Below are 24,706 nucleotides of genomic sequence, written 5' to 3'. Positions count from 1 at the left end.
GTACAACTCCCAAGAAATTTCAAAGTTGGATCCAAAATCCAGGAAATGCAAATTCTTGGGGTATGCTGATGGAGTAAAGGGGTATCGCTTGTGGGATCCCACTGCCCGTAAAGTGATCATTAGTAGAGATGTTATCTTTGTATAAGATAAACTACAAAGAAAAGAAGACGATGATAGCGCTGAAAAGTCAGAGACTACTCAGATACATGTGGAAAAAGAGTTTGAAGAATGAGATTCTTCTGAAGCAGAACCAATACATGATGAACAAGAACCAGAGAGTTCAGAAGCTCCAACAACTCGTCAATCAGATCGTTTGAGAAGACGTCCCAATTGGCACTCAGATTATGTTATAGAAGGTAATATTGCATACTGCCTTTTAACAGAGGACGGTGAGCCATCAACATACCAGGAGGCAATAAACAGCTCAGATGCTTCACTGTGGATGATGGCGATGCAAGAAGAAATCGAAGCCCTTCATAAAAATAATACATGGGACCTTGCGTCACTACCACAAGGAAGGAAGCCAATTGGTAACAAATGGGTCCTCAAAATCAAGCGAAATGGTGACGATCAAGTTGAGAGGTATCGTGCAAGACTGGTGGTCAAAGGATATGCTCAAAAAGAATGTATTGATTTCAATGAAATATTTTCTCCTGTGGTTCGACTAACAACAGTTCGAGTAGTTTTGGCAATGTGTGCTACATTGAACTTACATCTAGAGCAGCTAGATGTTAAAACAACTTTTCTTCATTGAAATCTTGAAGAATAGATTTACATGCTCCAGCCTGAAGGTTTTGAAGAAAAAGAAAAGAATAACTTGGTTTGCAGGTTGAACAAATCTTTGTACGGTTTAAAGCAGGCGCCGAGGTGTTGGTATAAGAGATTTGATTCCTTCATTATGTGCCTTGGATACAACATACTTAATGCAGACCCTTGTGCTTATTTTAAGAGGTCTGGTGATAACGATTTTGTTATATTGCTGTTATATGTGGATGACATGTTGGTTGCAGGACCCAACAAAGATTATATTGAAGAATTGAAGGCACAACTGGCTAGGGAATTTGAAATGAAGGACTTGGGATCAGCAAACAAGATTCTAGGGATGTAAATTCACCGAGACAGAAGTAATAGGAAGATTTGGCTTTCACAAAAGAATTACTTGAAGAAGATCTTGTCAGGATTCAACATGCAAGATTGTAAGCCAATTTATACCCCTCTTCCTATTAACTTCAAATTATCCTCCAGTATGAGTCCTAGCAGTGAAGAAGAGAGGATGAAGATGTCTCGAGTATCGTATGCATCAGTAGTGGGAAGTTTAATGTTCGCTATGATATACACAAGACCAGACATTGCACAAGCAGTGGGAGTGGTTAGTCGGTACATGGCAAATCCATGCAAAGAGCATTGGAATATTGTAAAGAGGATCCTCATATACATCAAAGAGACCTCAAATGTTGCATTATGTTACGGAGGATCAAACTTACTAATCAATGGTTATGTAGATTCTGACTATGCAGGGGATTTGGATAAAAGCAAATCTACTACAGGATATGTGTTCAAAATTGCTGGTGGAGCTGTAAGCTGAGTTTCAAAATTGCAGTCAGTTGTGGCTACATCCACAACAGAGGCATAATATGTAGCAGCTACAAAAGCCAGTAAAGAAGCAATTTGGTTGAAGATGCTATTGGAGGAGCTTGGGCACAATCAAGAGTATGTCTCTCTGTTTTGTGACAGTCAAAGCGCCTTGCATCTAGCAAGGAATCCAGCATTTCATTCAAGGACAAAGCACATACGAGTTCAGTACCATTTCATTCGTGAAAAAGTGGAAGAAGGAACGGTAGATATGCAGAAAATCCATACCAAAGACAACATAGCAGATTTCATGACGAAGGCAATCAATGCTGATAAATTTACCTGGTGTCGATCCTCCTGTGGCCTGTCAGAAACGTAAGCAACATGAAGGTACAAGGTAGAAAGAATGGTGTGAAGATATGATTATTCCAATCAAATCTTCAAATGGGAGATTGTTAAAAGTCAAATAATTTAGGCACCAAATTAGGCACTAAATGGTGCTTTGTCAAAGTCAAAAATTAGGCACCTAATTTTTGTTGAAATTGGGTAATGGGATAATTAATTTTAGTCATTGTAATTTAGGGTATAAGATCAGTCCTTAAGTTTCAACTATAAATATCCTAGCTCATTTAGCTTCAAAATCATCCCAAAGAATTCTAGCTTTCTTCCAATACTAGAGAGAATTTAGAGAGTTTCTTGAGAGTTGTTTTCTTCTTTTTATCAAGAGAGAATTATCATTGTTTTCTCCTTGGTAGATGAGAGAAGTTGTAATTCCTATTTTCTTATAGTGAAATTCTTCTACCGTTGCCCGTGGTTTTTACCCTATATTATTCAGGGGGTTTTCACGTAAATTTTGTGTCTCTTTTATCTTCATTTTTATTTTCTCAAATTATCAGTTGCGATTTTGCTCTATCCGATAGCCGTCTTCCGCAACAATATCGGCTCAGACTGTTTACCGAACTTTCTCGTGTAATCCTGTAACATTGCTTGTTTCGATACTTTGGTAGGAGGATTTGGACTCTAAAGTTACCTTTTATAGAAAGGTTTGGCTACTCTGGGCTACCACCATTACGTTTTTGCCTCGACCATGTTTGTTCATCAGGTCACCCGTTTCGGTTTCTAGTATAATAGTAGTTTAAATGTTATTAATCGATTCAATTATTCATAATTCAATATCATATTATGATTAAGCAAGAGTTTAAACGTGTCACAAAGCTTCGAGGGCAGTACTTGATGGAGAGCAAGCGGATACAAATATTCATGCTTGTTTAGTAATGTTAAGCCAATGGCTTGGTTATTTGATGTTTTCGAACATTTTGCAGGCTGCAGTGATCAACTCAAAGCTTCGTGATCATCCTGTTTTGGATAGGCTTTGTTGCCATGTCGTCCTTGAGCTCCAGATCAGTTGCACTACGAGGAAACATCGATGGCCGGTGAGCAGTCAAAGAAGCCATGTGGTTGCATTGCAGAGAGCAAGGGTGGGTTAGCTTCAAAAACCACGCTTTTATCGACCGAGCTGTAAAGCTACTATTTCGTGTTGTTTTCCCCGTTTCCACATAACGTTTTCGATTGCAAGCGGAAGTCGCGTCAAGAAATCTTACCATTGCAAGAGTGGGAGCGCAATGACCTGAGCCGGGCTATCTATTTCGAGCATTTTGTTTAGCATTCAAACCCATCACCCGAGCCAGGCTATCTATTTCGCGCATTTTTGTTTATCATTCAATCCCATCACGATAGCGAACAGTGTCGTAAGGGAGCATTGTGTCGACATTTTTAAACTAGATAAAACGGTAGTTTAACAACGGCGGACGACTTCTTAATCAATCGGAAAAAGATTGTATCGGAAACTTAATTGATGAGCCACATGCCTCAGACCACGACTACCATCAATGTAAGCAAGAGAATGTATTACGAGGCCCCCTCCCTAGGAGTGAAACTGATTCGGAAATTCCACTGAAATTAAGAACAATATATGTCATCTTATTCTACAATTTTTGCCATAATTTCTTATGCATTGTTCTTCTCGTTTATTTTGGACTGGTTTTTTGTTTGAAGCAAGACAATTAAGCTACGGATTTTCTGGTACGATCTGAAATCCCTGTCGAACAAACGCCCACTTTTGTCCGGTTAATAGAGAGCAAGGTTGTTAAACTTATTTTAAAGGTGTTTATTTCACGATAACTTGGTTATTAAACGTCGAATTTTAAGCATATCTTATAAACGACGAAATGAATAATACACTATCCAACAGCGAAAAACCAAAAGTATGAATTGAAGAGCACATAAATTAAAGAGTAAACAACAGATGTTATCATTGAACCAAACAATAGATGTATAATAAACAGTAAAGTGCAAAACCAAATTAATATTTTATTCCAAGGTGGTCGGAGTTGAACTGTGTTTTGGGATGTCCAAATCAATATTTTATGATTACAGATAATATATCTTAATAAATAAATATGTTAGAGTTTAATTAGAATTAGAATAGGGTTGTGCTTTTGTAATTAACAAGTGTAATTAGAATAGGTCTCTACTTTTGTTATGGTACACCACTATATAAACAAGCCACCCAAGTAACTTCTCCTTCAAAGTCCCAAGTAACTTCTCCTTCAACGTCTATTCTCCTTCAGAGTCAAAACAAAAGCAGCATGGCGAGTTTTGTTTCCTCGGCTATTCTCCTCCTCTTCATGTTCTTTCCCATCGTCATGCCCCTGCCCCTGTCAACGAATTCACGTTGGATTGTTGACGATGGAGGACGACGTGTGAAGCTGGCGTGCGTGAACTGGTCGGCTCACTCGGAACTGATGGTTGCCGAAGGGCTCAGCAAGCAGCCTATGGATACGATTGCCAAACGGATTGCGTCGATGGGATTCAACTGCGTCAGGTACACTTGGCCGGTCTATCTGATCACCAATGACTCCTTAGCATCCCTTACCGTTAGACAGTCCTTTCAACGACTCGGCTTCGTTGAATCCATCGCTGGAATTCAAGCCAACAACCCTTCCATCATCGATGTTCCCCTCATCAAAGCTTACCAGGTATCACAGATTTTTCAACTCTCCTATTAGAATTGAATAAACAACATGTCTCAAACTTAATCTACCGCATTCATTTATTGATTGGTGTTTTTATTCCAGGCAGTGGTGTCAAGCTTAGGTGAAAACAATTTGATGGTCATACTTGACAATCACATCAGCAAACCCGGTTGGTGTTGCAATAATTTAGACGACAACGGTTTCTTCGGTGACAAGTACTTCAACCCGGATCAATGGGTCACCGGGCTAACTCGGATGGCCACCTTATTCAATGGTGTCACCAACGTGGTCGGCATGAGCTTGAGGAACGAGCTAAGAGGCCCGAAACAGAACGTCAACGACTGGTACAAGTACATGCAGAAAGGAGCCGAAGCAGTGCACTCGGCAAACCCGGACGTCCTCGTTATACTTTCTGGATTTGATTTCGACAGAGACTTGTCATTCATCAAGACTCAATCCGTAAAACTCACGTTCAGTGGGAAACTAGTATTCGAGGCGCATTGGTATGGATTCTCCGATGGGCCACGAACATGGGTGGCCGGAAACCCAAATGAAGTTTGTGGCAGAGTTGCGACTTACATGTTGAAGACGTCTGGGTATTTGGTTGATCAAGGATACCCGTTGTTCATTAGCGAGTTCGGGATCGACCAAACAGGAGCCAATGTCAATGGCAATAGGTACTTGAATTGCTTCTTGGGCGTGGCAGCTGAGCTTGACCTGGATTGGGCCTTGTGGACACTCACCGGGAGCTACTATGTGAGAGCAGGAGTTGTCGGGTTAAACGAGTACTACGGAGTCTTGGATTATAACTGGTGCGCACCCAGAAATTCGAGCTTCATACAAAGAATTTCAGGTCTCCAAGCTCCTTTCCGAGGTAAGTCGACGTATATTAGTTTTTGTTTTATTCGAGATTGATGATGTCAACCGAAAATTTGATGCAAATCTTTTACTATTCCGCAACGACATATGCAGGTCCAGGTTTGTCGGAAGCCAAACCGCACAAAGTTATCTTCCACCCCTTAACGGGGCTCTGTATCACAAGGAAACCATTCGCCCACCGGTTGCGGTTAGGTCCCTGCTCCGAGTCCTACGCTTGGAGTTATTCCCCCCAGAAGACTTTACTAGCAACAAGGACACATTTATGTTTACAAGCTGGCGAATCCGGGACATCGGCGAAGCTCGGCATCTTATGCACCGGCTCGAATTCGAAGTGGGAAATGATATCAGATTCCAAGATGCATCTCTCGGCTAAACACAGGGATGGCAAATCCGTTTGTCTCGACGTAGCGTCGGACAACACTATCATCACAAGCAGTTGCAAATGTATAAATAAAGACAACACATGTGACCCTTCGAGCCAATGGTTCAAACTCGTGGATAGCACAAGGAGCAGCGCAAGCGTTTAGTTTTATCGAGCGTCTGGTTTTAGTTTTATTTGTTTCGGAATGTATAGGAATTAGATAGGTAGCGATCATACCAAATCCAGTTAATTTTATCAATAAAGGCAATTGTTTTATCTTTTACATAGATTAACCAAAACTCAAAGTTAAACTCAAGCAACTTCACCTGAATAAATCAAAAGACGAAGAAAATAATTCGAGCCAAATCGAATTTTATTCAAGTGTACACGACCAAGATTTTTATGCCTCGCGGTATATGCTACAAACCTGTGTTCAAATCATTCAATATTTCGGTCTTAATCTCTTCCGGTAATGGAGCAGAGGGACCTTCCTTGGAGCCGAAACTGGCCAAAGGACTTTCCAAGCTCGATGTACGATTCCTCGCGAACCCCCCTCCAATTACTCAAATAGTCTCGGATCGACTCTTTTGCGGACTCCGCCGTTGGTCTAAACTTAGCGACATCTTTGTTTAAATATATAAACAATAATGGAAGCATGTCTGAGATAAGTATATGCACAAAATTTGATATATAAGTATCTTTGCTGCATAATGCAAGCATTATATCCAAATTTGACTGATTTTTCTGAAAACTGAAGCATAAATTTTGAGTATCTCTTGCCCAGTACATTTATGAACATATGAAAACTAAGCTATTAATTATGACAAAATGAAGTTCACGAGAAAAGTATCATAGATGTTGAGAAACATATAAAAGGAAGAAAAACCCAATTTCCATAAATTGAAAATTTGGCATTGCAAATGCAGTTAACGGATGCTTCCTAATGGGAATAGCTACACGGAGAAGACAGTAGCGACAAAATAAATAACAAAAAGGAGTTGAAATGGTAATTAAAGTAGCTTCCATGGATTTAAGAGATTGCATACGTCTGGACAACAGCCTCCACCTTTTAGCTTGTTTTCTGCACAACTTTTATCCAAATGGAGACGATGAGATTGAGGGATGAGTTTGTCATTTAACTTAATTTCATCATTTTTTTCAAGAAAAAATAAACTTCTTTATTTTTTAGGTAAACTACATAAATGACCACATAACTATGGGCTGGGTCCCGAAATGACCACCATTTTCAAATTTGCGTACATATAACTACTGAACAATTTAAATGGTTTCATGATAGCCACATGCCGTTAACACTTAACGAAAGTGTCTACGTGATAGTTAACAAATATCGGTATAATTAGGGCATGGGTCCTTGTAATGTTACGTATTCGCGATGTTGGAACCCTACTTTGTTTTCTTCCATTTTGGTCAATACTTGTGTATAATTTGTTTCTTTGGATTTTCATTTAACACAATTTTATCTTGATTCTGTTTTAATTTGTCTAATTAATTAATTAATTTGAGCATTAACTTTAAAATCTTGTATTCTAGTCATGTATTAAATTTATAGATTAAATCTCTTATATTTTAGAATTAATCAATTTGATCACCAATATTAATTTTAATTCTTAATTTTTAATTAGGTCTTAATTTTAATTTAATCTAATAAATTTATTTCTCCAAACAAATTGTGACACATGTCACAATCTTATTAGAGGGTTTTTTAATTTTAATTGAATAAATTTTCAATCCAATCAAAAGGTGACATGTGTCACCTTTTGAATTGAAGTGAGAATAAATAAAGATTAGTTTTTAACACCCAAGGGTAACCTGTGCATGCCTTAACCATTGAGCTAATTCTCACGCTTGTTATTGAGATAATACATATGTTTTATAACTTGTTCAAGTTTATGCAGGAAAAAAATAAAATAACTTAATTGGATTTGAACCCAAAATTAATTCGTAACTTTACAAGGACATGTGCCTTAATTATACCAATTTTTTAATTGCCACGTACATTTCTGTTAAGTGTTAACAGTATGTGGCTATATTAAAACTATTTAAATAGCTCAGTAGCCATATTGACGCAAGTTTACAAATGGTAATCATTTCGCGATCCAGCACATAGTTATGTGGTCATTTATGTAGTTAACCCCTTTTTTGGGTTAAGAGAATCGTCCATATTTTTATTAAGGATAAAGTATATAAATGATCCCCCAACTACAAGTTGTTGCTTTATTGAATCCTCTAACTATTAAAAGTTATAAAATGGTCCTCAATTATAAGACGTTATTTTTTTAAGTCTCCTAACTATTAAAAGTTACAAAATGGTCACCAAACTATTATTTATGTTCCAAACTCATCCTTTTTCGTTGAAAATTTGATGGCAGTTTGAGTTAGACGTTAACCTACTGATTGAGATATGATATAACAAGAATCCAGCAACTCAAATGACTATAATATCCCAGTCATCAGGTTAAAAAATGACAAGTTTGGAATACAATGAATAGTCAGGTTACAATTTTGTAACTTTTAATAATTGAAGGGCTTAAAAAATAACGTCCTAGAGTCAATAAACCCTTTTATAACTTTTAATAGTCGGATGACTCAATAAAACAATACTCTATAGTCGAGAGACCATTTGTATACTTTACCCATTTATTAAATACAAGATTTTTAAAATCATATGGCTTATTATACTTTTTTGAAAATTATCAGATTAAATAAATTTAGTAGTTAAATCTAAAACTTTTAAATTAAAATAATTCATTTTTAAATAAAAAACCCTTTCTATTGTTAATTTCATCTATACATTGATTTAAAATTAAATAAAAACAATGACTGAAATATAAAGTTGAATTTTTTTTTAAAATATTGAATGCACAAAATTTTAATCTAATTTGTTGATTTTCTTCAATTTAGTGTGAGTAGATAATAACCTCCTCTCTCTCAAAAACATAGAAGAGAAATAAGTCATAAGCAAATGATATTAAGGTAAATATAAATGTTCATATTTAATCATAGGATAAAACACAATTTTACCTTATTTATTTAGTTAGGAGTTGAAATTATATTAAAATAATATAAATATATGTATACTTACAACTAAATATCTTTGGAGTTAATTGCATCACATGTACTCAAAGTATGACATTCGTTTTAAATTGGTCTCTAAACTTAAATGTTCTAATTTCATACCTAAACTATGACTATCATTCTAAGTTAATCCTTAAACTTTTGAACATTCTAATTTCATCCCCACATTATTACCTGCATTCTAAACCAGTTCCCACACCTTTTGAACTTTCCAAGTTATATTATTATATCTTTTAAAACAAAAAACAAAATTTAAGTTAAACTATGGTTGAAACAAATTCATATTTGGGTGAACTTGAGATAAAATTAGAATGTTCAAAAGTTTGGGAACTAATTTAGAAAGATGGTCATAGTTTAGAGATGAAATTAGAATGTTCAAAAGTTCAGGACTAATTTAGAATGAGAGTCATAGTTTAGGGTTGAAATTGAAACATTCAAAAGTTTAAAGACTAATTTAAAATAAAGGTTAAAGTTTGGGGGCATATAGTGAATTAACTCATATTTATGTTTAGTTAACATGCAATAAGGAAAATTTTTATGTTCTTTAAAAGTCAATTTTATATAATGTTAGTTTACAAAAGATTGAATAGGTGATACATATATTTGAAGTGGGTTGTATATATATATATATCATCACATAGTAAAAAATTATATCATTACATTAATACTTCTCTTTTTAAAAAGAGAAAATAACCTCAGTGACCAAAAATGCCTTATAATATACGATTTTAACCAACTTTTTTTAGATTTGCCAAAATGACCAACTAAATCGCAATGTTGGCAAATCCAAAAAAAATTGGTTAAAATCGTATATTATAAAATATTTTTGGTCAATGAAGTTATTTTATCTTTTAAAAATTCTCTTCTTTTAAGTTAAAATCAAAGGGTAAATTACGGGATTAATATCCAAACTATCAAATTTTAATTTGTTTTAGTACTTAAACTTCCAATTTTTTCAAAACCATATATATAAAATTTAGATTTTATTTCATTTTAGAACCTTACAGTTAAAAACTTTGATTTTTGTCATTAAAACCTTTGATTTTTGTTTCGATTTAATATCTCATTCAAAATTTAACATTAAGTTTTGAAAAGATTGAAAGCATATGTTAGAACGGATCAAAATTGATAGTTTAAATACTGAACACGTTCAGTTTTTAACAACGAGGTATTGAAATGAAATGACAACTAAACATTAGGTATGATTTTAAAAAAATTGAAAGTTTAAATACTAAAATAGACAGAAATTTATAATTTAGGTACTAAATGCATAGTTTACCCAAAAAATATTAAGCATTATATGGCAATCTATCACATCTCCTTCACCTCATGATGCAATTTTGATCCATATCATCAGCAAAACTTGAATAATGTTTATGATAATGCCATTTCAAAAGTATAATACTAATTTATTATGGAAGAAAGTGGTAATATATATTGGAATACTAAAGCCTAGGGTTACAAAATTGGGACTAGAACGCAGCAAACCCAATGGTAGATGATGCATTTCATGCTCTGAACACTTCACCACCAAAAGCTGGTCATATTTCAAGCCAAGCCAAATATGCAAACACAAAACCACGATATCACAACCGCTAAATTGCCAATCAGAAACACATCAAAAAGGCTCACATTGGACCATAATCATATAAGGCTACGTCCGCATCTAAACTGTTTTCAAGATCACCAAACCACGATATCACAACCGCAACAACTGTTATACGACACAGCAACCGCAACCACGACCACTTGTATTTAATACAATGCCATATGCATCTCATAGAGCAAATACTCAATGTAACAAAATTCAACAGAAGTACACAAATCTATTGATTTATCCAAAGTGTATATGTGTGTGTGTGTGTGTGTGTGTGCAAACTTTATTAAAAGCTAAGAGGCATCCTTAATGCAACGAAATTCAACAATGCAAACCAAATAAAACAAGCATGGTAACCCAGATCATCAATATTTAATATATAATTGGACAAAAGTAAAATGAAAATTTCATTTCAAGTTTAACTCCAAACAAAAAAGATAATAACGTAACGTAACATAACAGAACTGTCATTCGAATCCCAGAAAAAAAAAGACTGAAAAAAAGCTAACCTAGGCGGTGAGCACAACAGCACCACCAGCCTCCTTAATCTTCTTCTCGGCAGTCTTGGAAACCAACTTAGCCTTGACCACGATGGGTTGGTTCTCGGGCAAGACACCTTTTCCGAGGACCTTGAAGTAGCCGAACTGGGTCACGTCGATCATCGGAGCAGCGTCCTTGTTGGCTTTACCCTTGGCGTCTTGCGGGACGAGAGACCAGAGCTTGTCGATGTTGACGATGGGGCAGTAGAACTTGTTGCGCAGCTTGTGGAAGTACCTCATTCCGACTTTCCCGAAATACCCGGGGTGGTACTTGTCGAAGAGGATCCTGTGGTGGTGCATGCCTCCGGCGTTACCGCGACCCCCCGGGTGCTTGCGGTGTTTTCCGATACGACCGTGACCAGCGCTCACGTGGCCTCGCTTCTTGCGGTTCTTCTTGAAGCGGGTTGTCATTTCTGGGATTTGTGTGGAGCTTGAGGAAGGGGATAAAGCGGCTGCTAGAGGCAAGATTAAAGTAGGGTTACTGGGGGCTTTTATTTAGTAGATATAGGGTTTTTTATGGTTCGGCCCTAACAACATTGGGCTTTAGGCTAAACATGATGGGGTTTTTAGCCAATAGTGAAAATGGGTAAATTATTTGAAAAAATAAGATAAATAGAAATTTATTTTGAGATATACGATATTTGATGTAATATTTAAGAGACTCATCATATTGAATAAAGAATATTTTCTATTTAAATTCATTACGTCGAAGTGATGAGTTCTAATAAAATATAATTTTTATTAAATTTTAGCACGTCATGATAAAAGTTCGAATAAAAAAATTTATTAAATTTTATATACTGTATTAAACTAAATAATTAAACTGTTTGTCTTGGTAGGCGAAAAAGCCTAATATGATACTGTTGATGGGTTCCAAAGTGATAATTTGAAAATAATATAAATTACACTCAAGGTCACTTAATTATAGAGTTGATAACAAACAAGTCACTTTTTTTAAGTTACAAACATGTCAATTGTTTCTCAATTAAAATATTATTGCAAACAAGTCACTTTTTAGTTAAATATTAGTAACGTAGTTTGATATAATAATAGTTTTGTACTTAAAATTTATGCAATATATCAATTTGATCATGACTCAAAATAGTTTTATAAATTTAATTATTCACATTTTAAAAAAATATTCACCATTTTAGTCTTTATTCTTCTCCTAAATTGTTTGGTCTTATTGTGTAAATGTATTTTCTTGTTAATTTTATAATATAATAACAGTTTAACCATAACTTATTATTATTTTTATGACAGAATGTAGTTATTCAATTATTGTTTTGATTTGATGAGCTTGTTTGGTTTGACAATATAGAAAAAAAATATTAAATTAATAAAAAAATTAAATATAAAGAATTAAATTTTTTAATTATTTTAAATTACGATAAAATTAATTGAATGTATAAATTTAAAGACTAAAATTTTGTTATACGAGACTACATTAGATGTAATTTTCAATTTTAAAAATATAATAACTTGTTTACAATAATCTTTTATATAAATAATATGTTTGTAACTTATAAAAGAATAACATATTTATTATCAAATCTATAATTAAGTGACGTTGACTAAAATATTGTATTTCTGTCGTGCAATGTTTGTCTTTATCGGCTGTTTTTTCTAATAACCTTGTTTTTAATGTCAACATGATTTTTTAAGAGTAAATTACACGTTTAATATTTAAATTATCAATTTTGATTTATTTTAGTACTTAAATTTTTTATTGTTTCAAAATCATATTTAACGTGTAGTTTTTATTTTGTTTTAATACCTCATCGTTAAAAACTTAACGAGTATTTGCACGTGGTATCTTTTTTTTGGGTAAATTGCATCATTCATCACTCAACTATCTTTTCCCTCCTATTTTAATCATTAAAGTTTAAATTTTTAAATTTAATTACTTAATTTTTAAATTACTCCTAATTCAATCACTATAATTTTCAGATTTTTTTATATATTAATAAAATAATAAAAATGTCATGTCACAAAAATTATTGATAAAATAAAATAGAATGATTAAAATAAGAACAATTTGAAAAGTTGAGTAGTTCAATTGAAAAAGTTTAGACTTTAGTATCAAAATATGAGTGAGAAGATAGTTGAGTGATGAATGATATAATTTACTCATAAAAAATACAGTGCGTCGAGATACTAAAATGAAACAAAAACTAAACGTTATGTAAAATTTTAAAAAAATAAAAAATTTAGATACTAAAATAGACTAAAACTGATAGTTTATATACTAAACGTAGAATTTACCCCTTTTCATTATAAGGTAAATGATCTGGTAGTTGTTGGCAATGTTTATATATTCTCATAATCATACTTATATATTACAGTGTGTTACGAGTACGACATAATCTATTTGATGTTTATATGACCATACTTTGTCTTAATTTTATTATTCGTTTATGAAATTGAAACTTGTTGGTTACTTTACAATCCTGCGTGTAAAACCCAAGTGTTTAAGCCTTGCACAACCCAGTTTCCATTGTTTTGTATGATCTGTCTAATGAAGAAGAGTGCACTCTTTACCCAAGAAATGGTCCATCAATTATTGACCCTCTAATCACGGACTTATGCAGAATTTTATGTTAGGGAGGACAAATATAAATTTATAAAATTTTAGAGATAAATTTAAACTTATAAAACTCTAAAGACAAAAACATATTTTTAATAAAAAAAATACATAAAAAAATATAAAATATATAATAATTTTAAATTTTCAACGTATCGCCTCCACCCGTCCAACCTCGATAGATCCTTGCCTTTGGTGGTAAACTGGTAATCAAGTTTCTTTCACCTACTTAACGTCAAAGTCTGAAACGACGACAACAACAACAACAAAACCCTATTCTAATGTGTATTGGGGTTAAGGGGAGGTAGGGTAGTAAATTGTCCCCAACGCCATGGTTGAGAGCAGCTTCCGTTGAAGACTTCCGACATTCAGCAAATTAAAGATAAAGATAAAATATAATGCATGTGTAAATAAATAAATAAATGCATAGTTGAACAATCTTCATATGCAGTCCTCATATACACGTCTGTAATGGGAAGTAATCCCTGTAAATAAATCCCTGCATTAAAATATCTGCATATAGACAGAAACGTAAGACCCGACTAAATTTAAAAAGAGGAAACCTGAAGAGAAAGATACTTCAGCAAAGAAATAACCAGTAACCAATTCAACATCCACCGCATTAACAAGTCATTATAAATAATTAAATGAACATTTTTATATATAAACGTGATCCAACAAATACCAATCATGGTGGAGTCTGTCTCTGTTTACGACAGAAGTCATTTGTGTAGAAAAAAGGCAGCTCCCACCAAGCCAAACCATACTGTCAAAGCGATCCAAAACGCTCTGTTCTTCTCCAGTCCGACCGGAGGTCGCCACACCAGAAAATCACCCAGAAAGTCTTTGGACCACGGAAGCTGGTTGGTCATCGATCCGATCGTCTTTTGATCCTTGTCCTTGTTCTTATCTGTCCATGTTGCTGCATAGCTGAATGTTTTCAAATAATGCATGTAGTTAGCTCTAATTATTACCTACCAAAGTTGAAAATGAGAACATGTAAATATTCAGAGATGGAAAATAACAGTAAAATACTAGGCAGAAACTGGTTATTGAATGTGGGCAGAGATAAAAATTAACCAGGTTCAAGAAAGAACAATGTAACATAATTAGTAGCAATCCGGTACAAGAAAATTAGTAAGCTAGTTATGAACCCTTAGACTTAATGGTAAAGTTGATTTTTTTTGTTTTTTGGAAAGAGGAGAATTGTTCCGTTAGAAATGATATCAGAGAGATTATTTTATTATTTTATTTTATGTTGAGTGTTTCGGTGAGTAGAATAGGCATGATGAGCAACCATGATGATGGTTCGTGATCATGAAAGCGTCACGTTTTAAAGGTGAGGGTCATTAAAGATCATGAAATTTGAACTCATATAACATTCCTATAATATTCTCAGAACTGATGAATATCATCGGATGCCATTCCCAGCTAAACATGTGAGATTGAGGAAGAAAATGTATATTTGCTTACTCTCAAAACAACAGGGTAATAATTAGATGCAAAAATGGAGCTGAAATGAAATGTGGTTAATCAACATAAAAGCAAGTGTCGTCTAATGTCAATTTGCTGCATCATTTTATGCCAAACTCAAAAGGACAGAAAGCATATATACCTGTCGTAACTAGAACCAATCAGCGGTATAGTAACCATCTCTTCTTGTGAAATCTTCAGTTTGGGTGCTTGCAAAATGTATCGGAGCTCGGCAGCTTGCCGTCGAATGCTCACACTAGGATGCTTCTTCTCCAATTGCTGGTACAGAGCAATGCAGTCCGCGTGGCGGTTGTTCGCCTCATAAGCCATTGCCAGCCATATCTGAATCTGATACCACAGAAGAGAACGAAAAAGTTTTGTTGTTAGTCTTCGACAATTCTGCTAAACGCCGCTCAAATTTCAAGTGGCCTTGACTTTAACGGCGTTGCTATCAACCAACCTCACCGCCAAATAATGTCAGCCTGGGAATGATGGTCAGAGCGGCTTCGAGGAACTCTATGGCGCGTCCGTACATGCCTCTTCCGTAAGCCTTTTGGCCCAATTCGAACATCAACTGTGCCGTCGCTCTCCTCTCCGCCTGTTCCTGAGCCACCTATTCTCACGCAGCGATCTAAATCTGATTAGAATCTAAGTTTGAATTTGAATTTCTATTGCGAATTAATTCATTTTGAGTAGCGACGGAAGAACAAAGAAGGGCGCGAAAGACCTTTTCGAGCTCTTTTCTCACTCTCAGCTTCTTCTCCTCCTCGGTTTCTTCTCTATCTTCGCCTTCACTTTCCTCAGCTTCCGCTTTACTCTGCAACTCCTCGGCTTTCTTCTCCAGCTCCCTCATCTCCTCAATTTCTTTAACTCTCTTTCTCATTTCATTCTCCCAATCGTACTCCTCCTCTTCCTCCTCAAATCCGTTGCCTTTTCCGTTTCCGTTTCCATCGTCGTCGCTGGACGCAGCGTCGTCGAAATCCACCGCCTTCGCTTTGCCACGAGCCACCGCTCTGTGCGACCGATTCTCCCCATCCCAGCAGTCGTGTTGGCTCTTGCCGGATAGAGAAGCGTGGGAGAAATGAGGACCTCTCTTCTGTAAGTTCAAAACAACGTCGATCGCCGACGGACGGGATTTTCGGTCCGTTGTTATAACGGTCCTCGCTGAAGTCACGTCCAGTAACAGAGCTAGGTTTCCGATAACCACAGCCATGGCCGGAGTCCGACAGAAAGATAGAGAAGAAAGGAAATATATGGCGTTCCAGTTAACAAAGCCACCGTGAACGTGTAGATATTTTTAGAAAGTTGGCTTTTTGGTCTCGATGACTAAATTACCCTTTCATCTGCCTTGAGACTGAATAAACTTTGAACATACTCTTCGTTTAATTATATATCCGTCCCTCTACTTTATAAAAAAATAAGAAATCAATGCAACTGCGAGTAGACACATGACTTTAAACTACTGATTTTTTTATTTATTTATTATATATATATATATATATATATAATTTTTTTTTTCAATTTTATTCATATAAATAGTTGGACCATTAAAGTCTTCATTAAAAGAATGCTACATGTACAAATTTTTCCTAGTATTATGAAGATCTTATTTAATGATAAATTTCATATCATAATAATCTTAATATCTAGTGTGAAGTTTTAAATTTTAGTTTATCATATGTAGATTTTATCTTAATAATTTTTTTGGTCCGTCCATTTTGTTAACTTTTCCTCAAAGGCTTTCACCTCTTATTATCACTGAATGAAGTCTTAAAGTGATCATCACCTTCGTGAGGTTAAATCTGTTTGAACATCGATATCTCGGTATCATCCATCACTAATTTCGATTCTATAAAAGGTATGTTTCGCTCTAGCAGTGATGATTGGATCGTTGAATTTTAAAAAGATCTCGACATCGTCACGTCCCTTCAATTGCTTGAACTATAGAGTCTCTATATAGATCTCAAGGTTTGAATGGCTCCAAGTACAATTATACTGTACGAAAGCCGTGAAGTTAGTGCTTACCTCGAGCACAGACTTTAGCCATCTCAGCTACTCGAAATCAAACATGATTTAAAGAACTTATTTAAATTTCACGAGAATCTAAAATGGTTACTAATTGACTAGAGAAGATACCTGCTCTTAATCACTATCAAGTTTCAGTACTTGACTCTGTGCCATCTGACACCCAACTATTTATTTCAAGGGATACATCGGAACCTACATATTATAGAACTATTCGTATTTAAAACGGGTTTAAAGCCACCTTCCAATTAAAAAATGAAGGATAAATTTCTTAATTTTTTAAAATCCGAAGGATGAAATTGGGAATTAAACCATAATATTTATTAGACGAGTGTCGTATATATGGCGGGCGGCTAAAAGCTTGATGCGTTCAAACACGTCATCGGAAATAGTAATAACCTCCACGAACTACAGTTGAGCACTCCACGCAACGCTGTCGTTTTATCGGGACTGATCTAACGGTGTGGATGTGACAGAAAACTTTTCGAAATAAAACGGGAAAATGTAGGAAAAAAAGAGAAAATTAAAGATCCGGCAACGCGCGCATTTCCCCACATGCATTCACGCGTGAGAATTTTAGTCAATGAATCAAGCAAAAGTCTCCCTCACTTGCCATTCGCCCGGTGCCTTAAAATCGCAGCCGTTCCTTCGCAGCAACACATGGGCCAGAAGCTAAAGATTTTGAAAAACACTTGTAGCTTTATCCCCAAACAAACTCCCTCCATTACCCCGTCCAATGGCGCTTCTCCTTTGCTGCAACGCGAGGTTAGACCCTTGCCGTCGTGTTTTGTCTCATTACGATCGACGGTTCCATTTCGTTAACCGCCGGACTCTCCGATTTTCGAGGAGAGGTGACGTCTCGATTTGTTCCAGGAGAATTAACCATCGGTTACCTCCTTTGAATTCGTCGTCTTCGGTTAACGGATTCCTGCTAGAGACGAATCTAGAACACTTCAAGGAAGAGCATACGGTAGAGAGTGTGGAGTTGCGAGATAGATTCCGGAAATGGATCGATTTTCTCCGATCTGTGTTGCCAGGAGGGAGCTGGTGGAGCTTCTCCGATGAAGTGGAGGTTAATTTCTTGGCTAAACCGGTGACGGTTTGGCGGGCGCTTACTCGAATGTGGCAATTGATTGCTAATGATCGTTTGGTTATTTTCGCTGCCTTTTCTACCCTGATTGTGGCTGCTGTAAGTATAGCGTATTATATTTTTTTTACAAGTTATTTGTTCTTAACTTGTTTGATGGAATTAATAACTCTGGTTTCCGGTACTTTTTTTTTGTTGAGTTTTTTGCTTTCTAATCATGTAAACTGATTGATGCATATATTGGTTCAGCTTTCGGAAATATCTATCCCCCATTACTTGACGGCATCCATATTTTCGGCACAAACTCGTGAAATAGCAACGTTCCATATGAATGTACGCCATCTGATTATGATGTGTGTTACCGCATGAATATGCAGGTCAAAATCTAGTATGGTCAGATCTCCCTTCTATATAAATTGCAATACTAAATATGGGATTTTTCTTTTTGTGTGGTCGATACTAAAAGAATCTGAAATCATGCTTCTATCAGTCTATGGTTTTTATCCCTTAATTGTTTGCGTGTGCTAATACTTAAAAAGGGTTCACCATTACATATGGCCAAACCAACATGTAGAAATTTAAGCACTTGCATGCTAGTCTCCGGTAAACACAAGAGTTTTAAATATTTTTATTGGAATTTGAGCTTTCACGAAGGAATAAGTAACAGTGTTTATGCTTTGCTCTGTTCACTTGAATTTCAGTGGTCTGCGAGGATGCTTCTTTGGCATTGCAAATATGATCCTGGTGAGTACTTTCCTATGATCATTTGACTATTTAACATCCAATGCCTTCTCTGGATTTCACATAGGGCCCTGCGTTTTGGGGTTGCTTCCTGAGAATCACTGTTCAAAATTTTATTTCCATTTTTTTCTCATGGAGCATGACTTCAGGCCTGACTTCTTCCTGTAATATCCACAGGTTAAGCGAACGAGAGAAACACTGTATTCTGCTCTTCTTCTTCAGGTTCTGAATATTTCAAAACTCAAATTCCTATTGGCTTGTGCTTGCAGTTAGGCATGTTGGTTGTGATTATACATCTTTAGTTTGTTCTGTAAGCAAACTTTACATCATATTTTCCACAGGATATATCCTTTTTTGATGGTGAAACAGTTGGTGATTTGACAAGTAGGCTTGGTTCAGATTGTCAACAAGTGTCACGTGTGATCGGGAATGATCTTAATCTGATTTTGCGAAACGTTCTTCAGGTTTGTTACTAATCAAATAATTATTCTTTTTGTGCTTTCTGGAATAATGGGAATCTGATTAGCATATCATTCTTCTTTTAGGGGACAGGTGCCTTGATCTACTTGCTGGTTTTGTCATGGCCACTTGGTTTATGTACATTGGTGATATGCTGTAGTCTAGCAGCAGTTATGACGGTTTATGGCCTGTAAGATTTTTTAAAGTATCCTCACTTTTTGCTTCTTTACATTGAAGTTAATTTACTTAAATATAAGAGGGGGTAAGTGATTAAAATGGATGCATCTTAAGGTAGCTAAAAATAAAATTCGGATTGAGGACATATCCGAATGCTATTAGTGTTAGTTAGTACTGCAAATTTACACGGTAGGTTTTAGAGGGTTGGAGGAAGGACAGATAACAGAAAATGTGTTTGGATTCTGAGAAAAATGATGCTTTGATTCAAACTGAGGTTTTTGACTTGTAATAACTAAAATTGAGACTGACACAGTTATCTTATTCTTGATTTGCGGAGTATATGGGTGGTTTGTCTATTGTCAAGTGTAATAATTCTTTGAGAAAAAATATATTGTCCTTGTGTAGGTACCAGAAAAAGACAGCAAAAATGATCCAAGAATTTGGTGCTTCTGGCAATGAGGTATTTGATATAAACTTTCTATGTAGTTTGTATCCTGCATTTCTTTTCTGTTTCTAACAATAGGTTGAAAGGTTTCTCATTATTTATTTCATAGGTGGCTCAAGAGACATTATCCTTAATGAGAACTGTTCGTGTTTATGGAACAGAGAAGAAAGAAATGAAAAGGTTAACTATTCTACTATTTTTTTGGTCTGAAAGTGAATGTCATTGCTTTTTTATCTTTTCCTTTGATAGATATCGACAAAGATTTGATATATTTATGATTAACAGGTACAATCATTTTCTGGATAAACTGGCTGAGATAAGCTTGAGACAAAGTGCTGCCTATGGAATTTGGAATCTAACCTTCAACACTCTATACCATGCAACTCAGGTTTGCGACCCATGGCTCTGTCCTTGCTAACAAGGAAGTATAATCTTGTAAATGAAAGAAAATAGTAATGTACTCCTTTGATTATTGAATTTTCCTCTCTTTTCCTCCTTTCTCTATAGGTTATTGCCGTGCTGGTTGGAGGGATGTATATTCTTGCCGGTCATATAACAGCAGAGAAACTTACAAAGTTTATACTATACAGTGAATGGCTAATCTATTCAACATGGTGGATTGGGGATAATGTATCATCATTGATGCAATCTGTTGGAGCAAGTGAAAAGGTCTTCCAATTGATGGATCTTATGCCTAGTGATCAATTCATATCCAAAGGCAAGCATTTTATTTGTTTTGATAGACACTTCATGACATTTTTTTATTCTTGCTGAAAGGCTCCTTCATTCACTTTTCTGTGATGCATAGTATTCCATCATCACGGAGATTGCTGAATCTTAACTCCAACCCAGTAAAACATGTAGTTGCCTGGTTGAATATATTATTTCCCTTGATACATCCTACTTGGATCAAAGATTAAGGGATGTGTTGTTGCTACATAGTAACATATGTTGTACATTATTTTGGCATATGGTACTTCAAATACATTTTGATTCACACAGGTTTTAGATAGAAGGTTTCAAATGATTCTGAAGCATGTTACGTTTTAGTGGGCGACAGATATGTGTGTAGAAAGAGTAGTTATTATTGTTCTAAATCGTTCTTTCTCTCTATCAAAATAATAGATAATCTTGAAGAGTAGTTATTATTGTTCTAAATCATTCTTTCTCTCTATCAAAATAATAGATAATCTTAGTCTAGGGTGTGAGAAACATCGTTTTACTCATCCATTCAATGGCTGATATTATCATTCATTTAACTTGTATTACTTTGAATTTTCCTCAATTATAGGAATGACACTGCAAAAGCTGCTGGGGTGTATAGAATTTGTAAATGTATCTTTTCAATACCCTTCAAGATCAATGGTATGTTGTCCTTAGTGTCACAAGTACTTAAAGGAACACCTTTCGTTTGATAGTGTCAGCGTTTCTATTATTTTAGTGCATTACAAATGAGGGTGGAACTTTCTTCTTGTAGGGTTTTTTTTTCCTTTTAAGAGAAAAACTTTTCTCCTTCAAATGCCGATTTTGCTCCTTTGATTCCACAAAATAAGTATAAATAGAGATAAATTTCATTTGTTACACTTTTTTCCCCTCTTACATAATTGCACACTACTTCCAAGTCACGGAATCCTGTCAAACTGAAACCCACAAAACAACCAACACCTAAGGGCCACATTCTCTTGTTTAAGAACAATTCAAAAGGAGATGGTGTACTTTTTCAGGCTTTTAGCTACATTCTTTCATAGAAAGCATCAATGTGGAAGAATTTTCCCCTTCCTTCCGAGATTACAATGATTAAAGCTCTTCTTAAGATGCTTTACAAACAAGGAATGCTACTTTTCTTTGGCTTGTCTCCCGGACTATTCTCCGTAGGAGGTTTAGACGGCCTTCTCTCTTTTTTTCTTGAGAATCCAGTTGAGTAACCATATAAAAGTGGAAAATGTGAAAATTGAAAATAGCAATTTTTCCTTGTAAGGCTTTTACAGCTCTGCAGCATTTTCTTTCTGCTGTAAATTTTATCTTGGTACATCCCTTGGATGGATTGCCTGATTATTGAGACTTTTAATCTTATTTGTTGTCTCCTAATATCCCAAGACCCTATACTTAAATTTTTGGTGCATGGATCTCTCTATCTTTGTAAAAGTGTTACTATATCTACATGGAAACAATTAATATTATAGATAATTTTAACAGGTACCGGTCTTGCGGCATATAAATTTATCGGTTCATCCTGGTGAAGTGGTTGCACTAGTGAGTGTTTCTTGGCTCTTACAAACTTCCATTACTTCCCCCCTGATTATGATGAATAATTTGCTATGTGCTTTATCTTGAATAGGTTGGTCTCAGTGGTAGTGGGAAAAGCACGATTGTGAATCTTTTGCTTCGTCTCTATGAGCCAACAAATGGTCAGGTAGAAATGTTCTGATCATCCTATTCAATTACCTCTGAGCAGTTGGTGTTTGATATAGGCTTCTTGTAACTTTGATCTTTAGTGGGGTAATTGAACACTTTCCTTTTCGAGAGTATAACATCGCAGTGTTCTGTAGCTATCGATTTTATATTTTCTGCTTACATCTCAGCAATTTTGTTTCCGATACCTGTAATTTGAATATTACGTTAGATTTGCACCTTTTTTGCAGATTTTAATTGATGGTGTCCCCCTTAATGAACTGGACATCAAGTGGTTAAGGGGGAAAATAGGATATGTGGGACAGGTCCTCCATTCAGTTCGAACTTTGAATTTCATTAAAGTTTGGTGGATCTTCCCTCATGAATATATTCATTCTGTACAGGAACCAAAACTTTTCCGCATGGACATCAGTTCAAACATTAAATATGGATGTACCAGAAACATAAAGCAAGAGGATGTTGAATGGGCTGCCAAGCAGGCATATGCCCATGACTTCATCACATTACTTCCCGATGGGTATAACACACGTATCGATGATGACCTGCTCAGTGGGGGACAAAGCAGAGAATAGCCATTGCTCGAGCCATTCTTAGAGACCCTACAATTCTCATCCTTGATGAAGCAACCAGTGCACTGGATGCAGAAAGTGAACACAATACAAAGGTAGCCATTGTTATGAATACCAACACCAATGTTTATATTACCTGTTCTCATTAGGAGGTTGAGGATGGAACTTGGAGAGCCACTTGTTTCTGACCCTCGGTGTTTATCATGCCACTTTATCCAGGGTGTTCTTCGTTCCGTCAGAAGTGATTTATCATCCAAAAGAACCGTCGTAGTAATTGCACACCGGTAAGCTTTCAGGTGTTATCTTTTTTTTTCAAAGGCTGAGCAGTGAGTATAAATTTTCTCCTGCTCTATCTGCAGACTTTCTACAATTCAAGCTGCTGACAGAATTGTGGTGATGGATCGTGGTCAAATTGTCGAGGTTGGCTCTTTTCTTGAACACTTGACATTATTTTCTTCCGTATCTAATAGCAAAACTTTAATATACGTGTGCGGGTGCATCTTCTGTTAGAAAGCATTATGCTTGCATCGAGAATTGTTGTTCATAGACATAATTGTCATCCAAACTTGCAGACGGGCAGTCATAATGAGCTTCTTCAGAAAGACGGTCTATATGCTCGGTTGACAAGAAGACAGACCGATGCTGTAATATGATTGTCTTGTAAATTGGTGTATCGCAATTAATCTCAGTTCAATTATCCTTCAATTTTTATCTCGACCGATGTCACGTCAGATATCGAAGCAGCTTTCCACAGCTGACCAAAGTGTATAACCATCCAACGAGAATTCATTGCCTTTTGGAACCAGGAGAGGGTTACCAACAAAACAAAGGCATCACTAAGTTGTTTTCTTTATGCTACTACCTCAGCCAGCAACCTGCCGGCGATTTGAACGGTATGTGAACCGATCTGAGCTTTAATTTTTATTAAGCAGAACTGTATTATGAAGGCATGAGTTTTGAGATGGAATTATAGTAAAGATTCAAGAAAGAAGGGGAATGACCATCCAGCTCAGTTGGTAGAGCACAAGGCTCTTAACCTGGGGTCGTGGGATCGAGTCCCACGGAGGGTATTTCATAAATTGAAGGTCTCCTACGGAAGTTGTTCTCAACCATATATATATATATCCGTTTTATGGTCTATTATGGTTTTTTTTTTCAAATTTCAATTATCGGTTAATTTGGTTCGAAATCGATCGGTCGATCGAATTAATTAAAATTATTAAACATTTAATATATTATACATTATTTATATATCATTTAACCTTAAAAGTGTTTTAAATTCCGGTTTTAACCTAATTAACTGAAAATTTAAAATATATAATATAAATATATATATTATTTATAACCTTCGGTTAATTCGATTAATTGACCGATTAACGGAACTTTATTCGATTCGATCATTTATTTTTGAAAAAAATCAATTCAGTTAACTAAAAAAATCGATTAATAAATCTTTAAATGTTGAATTCAATCGGTTAATCCAACCTACTAACTGAACCCTTCTAATAGCTGGTCTCCTGCTAAGCTGTGTGATATTTAAATGTTCAATTAAATGGTTTTTTTTTTCTTTCAAAATTTTAGTACAGAAATTTCTAACTCCTTTAGTTTTAGTTGTGGGCCAACTATCGTCCGCTATTGGTTTTCATCCATAGTAA

The 24,706-nt window shown here is 35.5% G+C and overlaps 3 protein-coding genes and 1 pseudogene across 3 annotated transcripts; 2 read left to right on the top strand and 2 right to left on the bottom strand.

The window, feature by feature from the left end:
• The first annotated feature begins 4,242 nt into the window (after positions 1-4,242).
• LOC120211355 (glycosyl hydrolase 5 family protein-like) lies at positions 4,243-6,013 on the top strand. Its single transcript, XM_039209904.1, has 3 exons — positions 4,243-4,610; positions 4,710-5,481; positions 5,580-6,013. Exons 1-3 carry the CDS (start codon positions 4,260-4,262, stop codon positions 6,011-6,013), a joined length of 1,557 nt encoding a protein of 518 aa, XP_039065835.1. The 5' UTR covers positions 4,243-4,259.
• Positions 6,014-10,925: 4,912 nt separating this feature from the next.
• On the bottom strand, positions 10,926-11,546 carry LOC120211544 (60S ribosomal protein L27a-3-like). Its single transcript, XM_039210054.1, has one exon. It carries the CDS (start codon positions 11,488-11,490, stop codon positions 11,050-11,052), a length of 441 nt encoding a protein of 146 aa, XP_039065985.1. The 5' UTR covers positions 11,491-11,546; the 3' UTR covers positions 10,926-11,049.
• A 2,737-nt stretch (positions 11,547-14,283) lies between these two features.
• Positions 14,284-16,349, bottom strand: LOC120211543. The gene is made up of 4 exons (XM_039210053.1): positions 15,864-16,349; positions 15,597-15,749; positions 15,279-15,484; positions 14,284-14,593 (listed from the first exon to the last, which is right to left on the bottom strand). Exons 1-4 carry the CDS (start codon positions 16,347-16,349, stop codon positions 14,386-14,388), a joined length of 1,053 nt encoding a protein of 350 aa, XP_039065984.1. The 3' UTR covers positions 14,284-14,385.
• A 1,519-nt stretch (positions 16,350-17,868) lies between these two features.
• Positions 17,869-24,072, top strand: LOC120211542 (annotated as a pseudogene).
• Positions 24,073-24,706: the final 634 nt, after the last annotated feature.

The sequence above is a fragment of the Hibiscus syriacus genome, unplaced genomic scaffold, assembly GCF_006381635.1.
Source record: "Hibiscus syriacus cultivar Baekdansim isolate YM2019G1 unplaced genomic scaffold, ASM638163v2 tig00109972_pilon, whole genome shotgun sequence".
In the NCBI taxonomy this organism is placed as follows: Eukaryota; Viridiplantae; Streptophyta; class Magnoliopsida; order Malvales; family Malvaceae; genus Hibiscus; species Hibiscus syriacus.
This window is presented reverse-complemented; position numbering and strand designations above follow the sequence as displayed.

What these genes read in the sequence shown, in the direction of transcription:
- LOC120211355 (XM_039209904.1), top strand. Translation starts at nt 4,260, where the DNA reads ATGTTCTTTCCCATCGTCATGCCCCTGCCCCTGTCAACGAATTCACGT. An exon ending in CCCTCATCAAAGCTTACCAG is followed by an intron (nt 4,611 to 4,709) that starts GTATCACAGATT and finishes TTTTTATTCCAG; the next exon opens with GCAGTGGTGTCAAGCTTAGG. An exon ending in TCTCCAAGCTCCTTTCCGAG is followed by an intron (nt 5,482 to 5,579) that starts GTAAGTCGACGT and finishes CGACATATGCAG; the next exon opens with GTCCAGGTTTGTCGGAAGCC.
- LOC120211544 (XM_039210054.1), bottom strand. Translation starts at nt 11,490, where the DNA reads ATGACAACCCGCTTCAAGAAGAACCGCAAGAAGCGAGGCCACGTGAGC.
- LOC120211543 (XM_039210053.1), bottom strand. Translation starts at nt 16,349, where the DNA reads ATGGCTGTGGTTATCGGAAACCTAGCTCTGTTACTGGACGTGACTTCA. An exon ending in TGAGAAAAGAGCTCGAAAAG is followed by an intron (nt 15,750 to 15,863) that starts GTCTTTCGCGCC and finishes GCGTGAGAATAG; the next exon opens with GTGGCTCAGGAACAGGCGGA. An exon ending in ATTGGTTCTAGTTACGACAG is followed by an intron (nt 14,594 to 15,278) that starts GTATATATGCTT and finishes GAAAACATTCAG; the next exon opens with CTATGCAGCAACATGGACAG.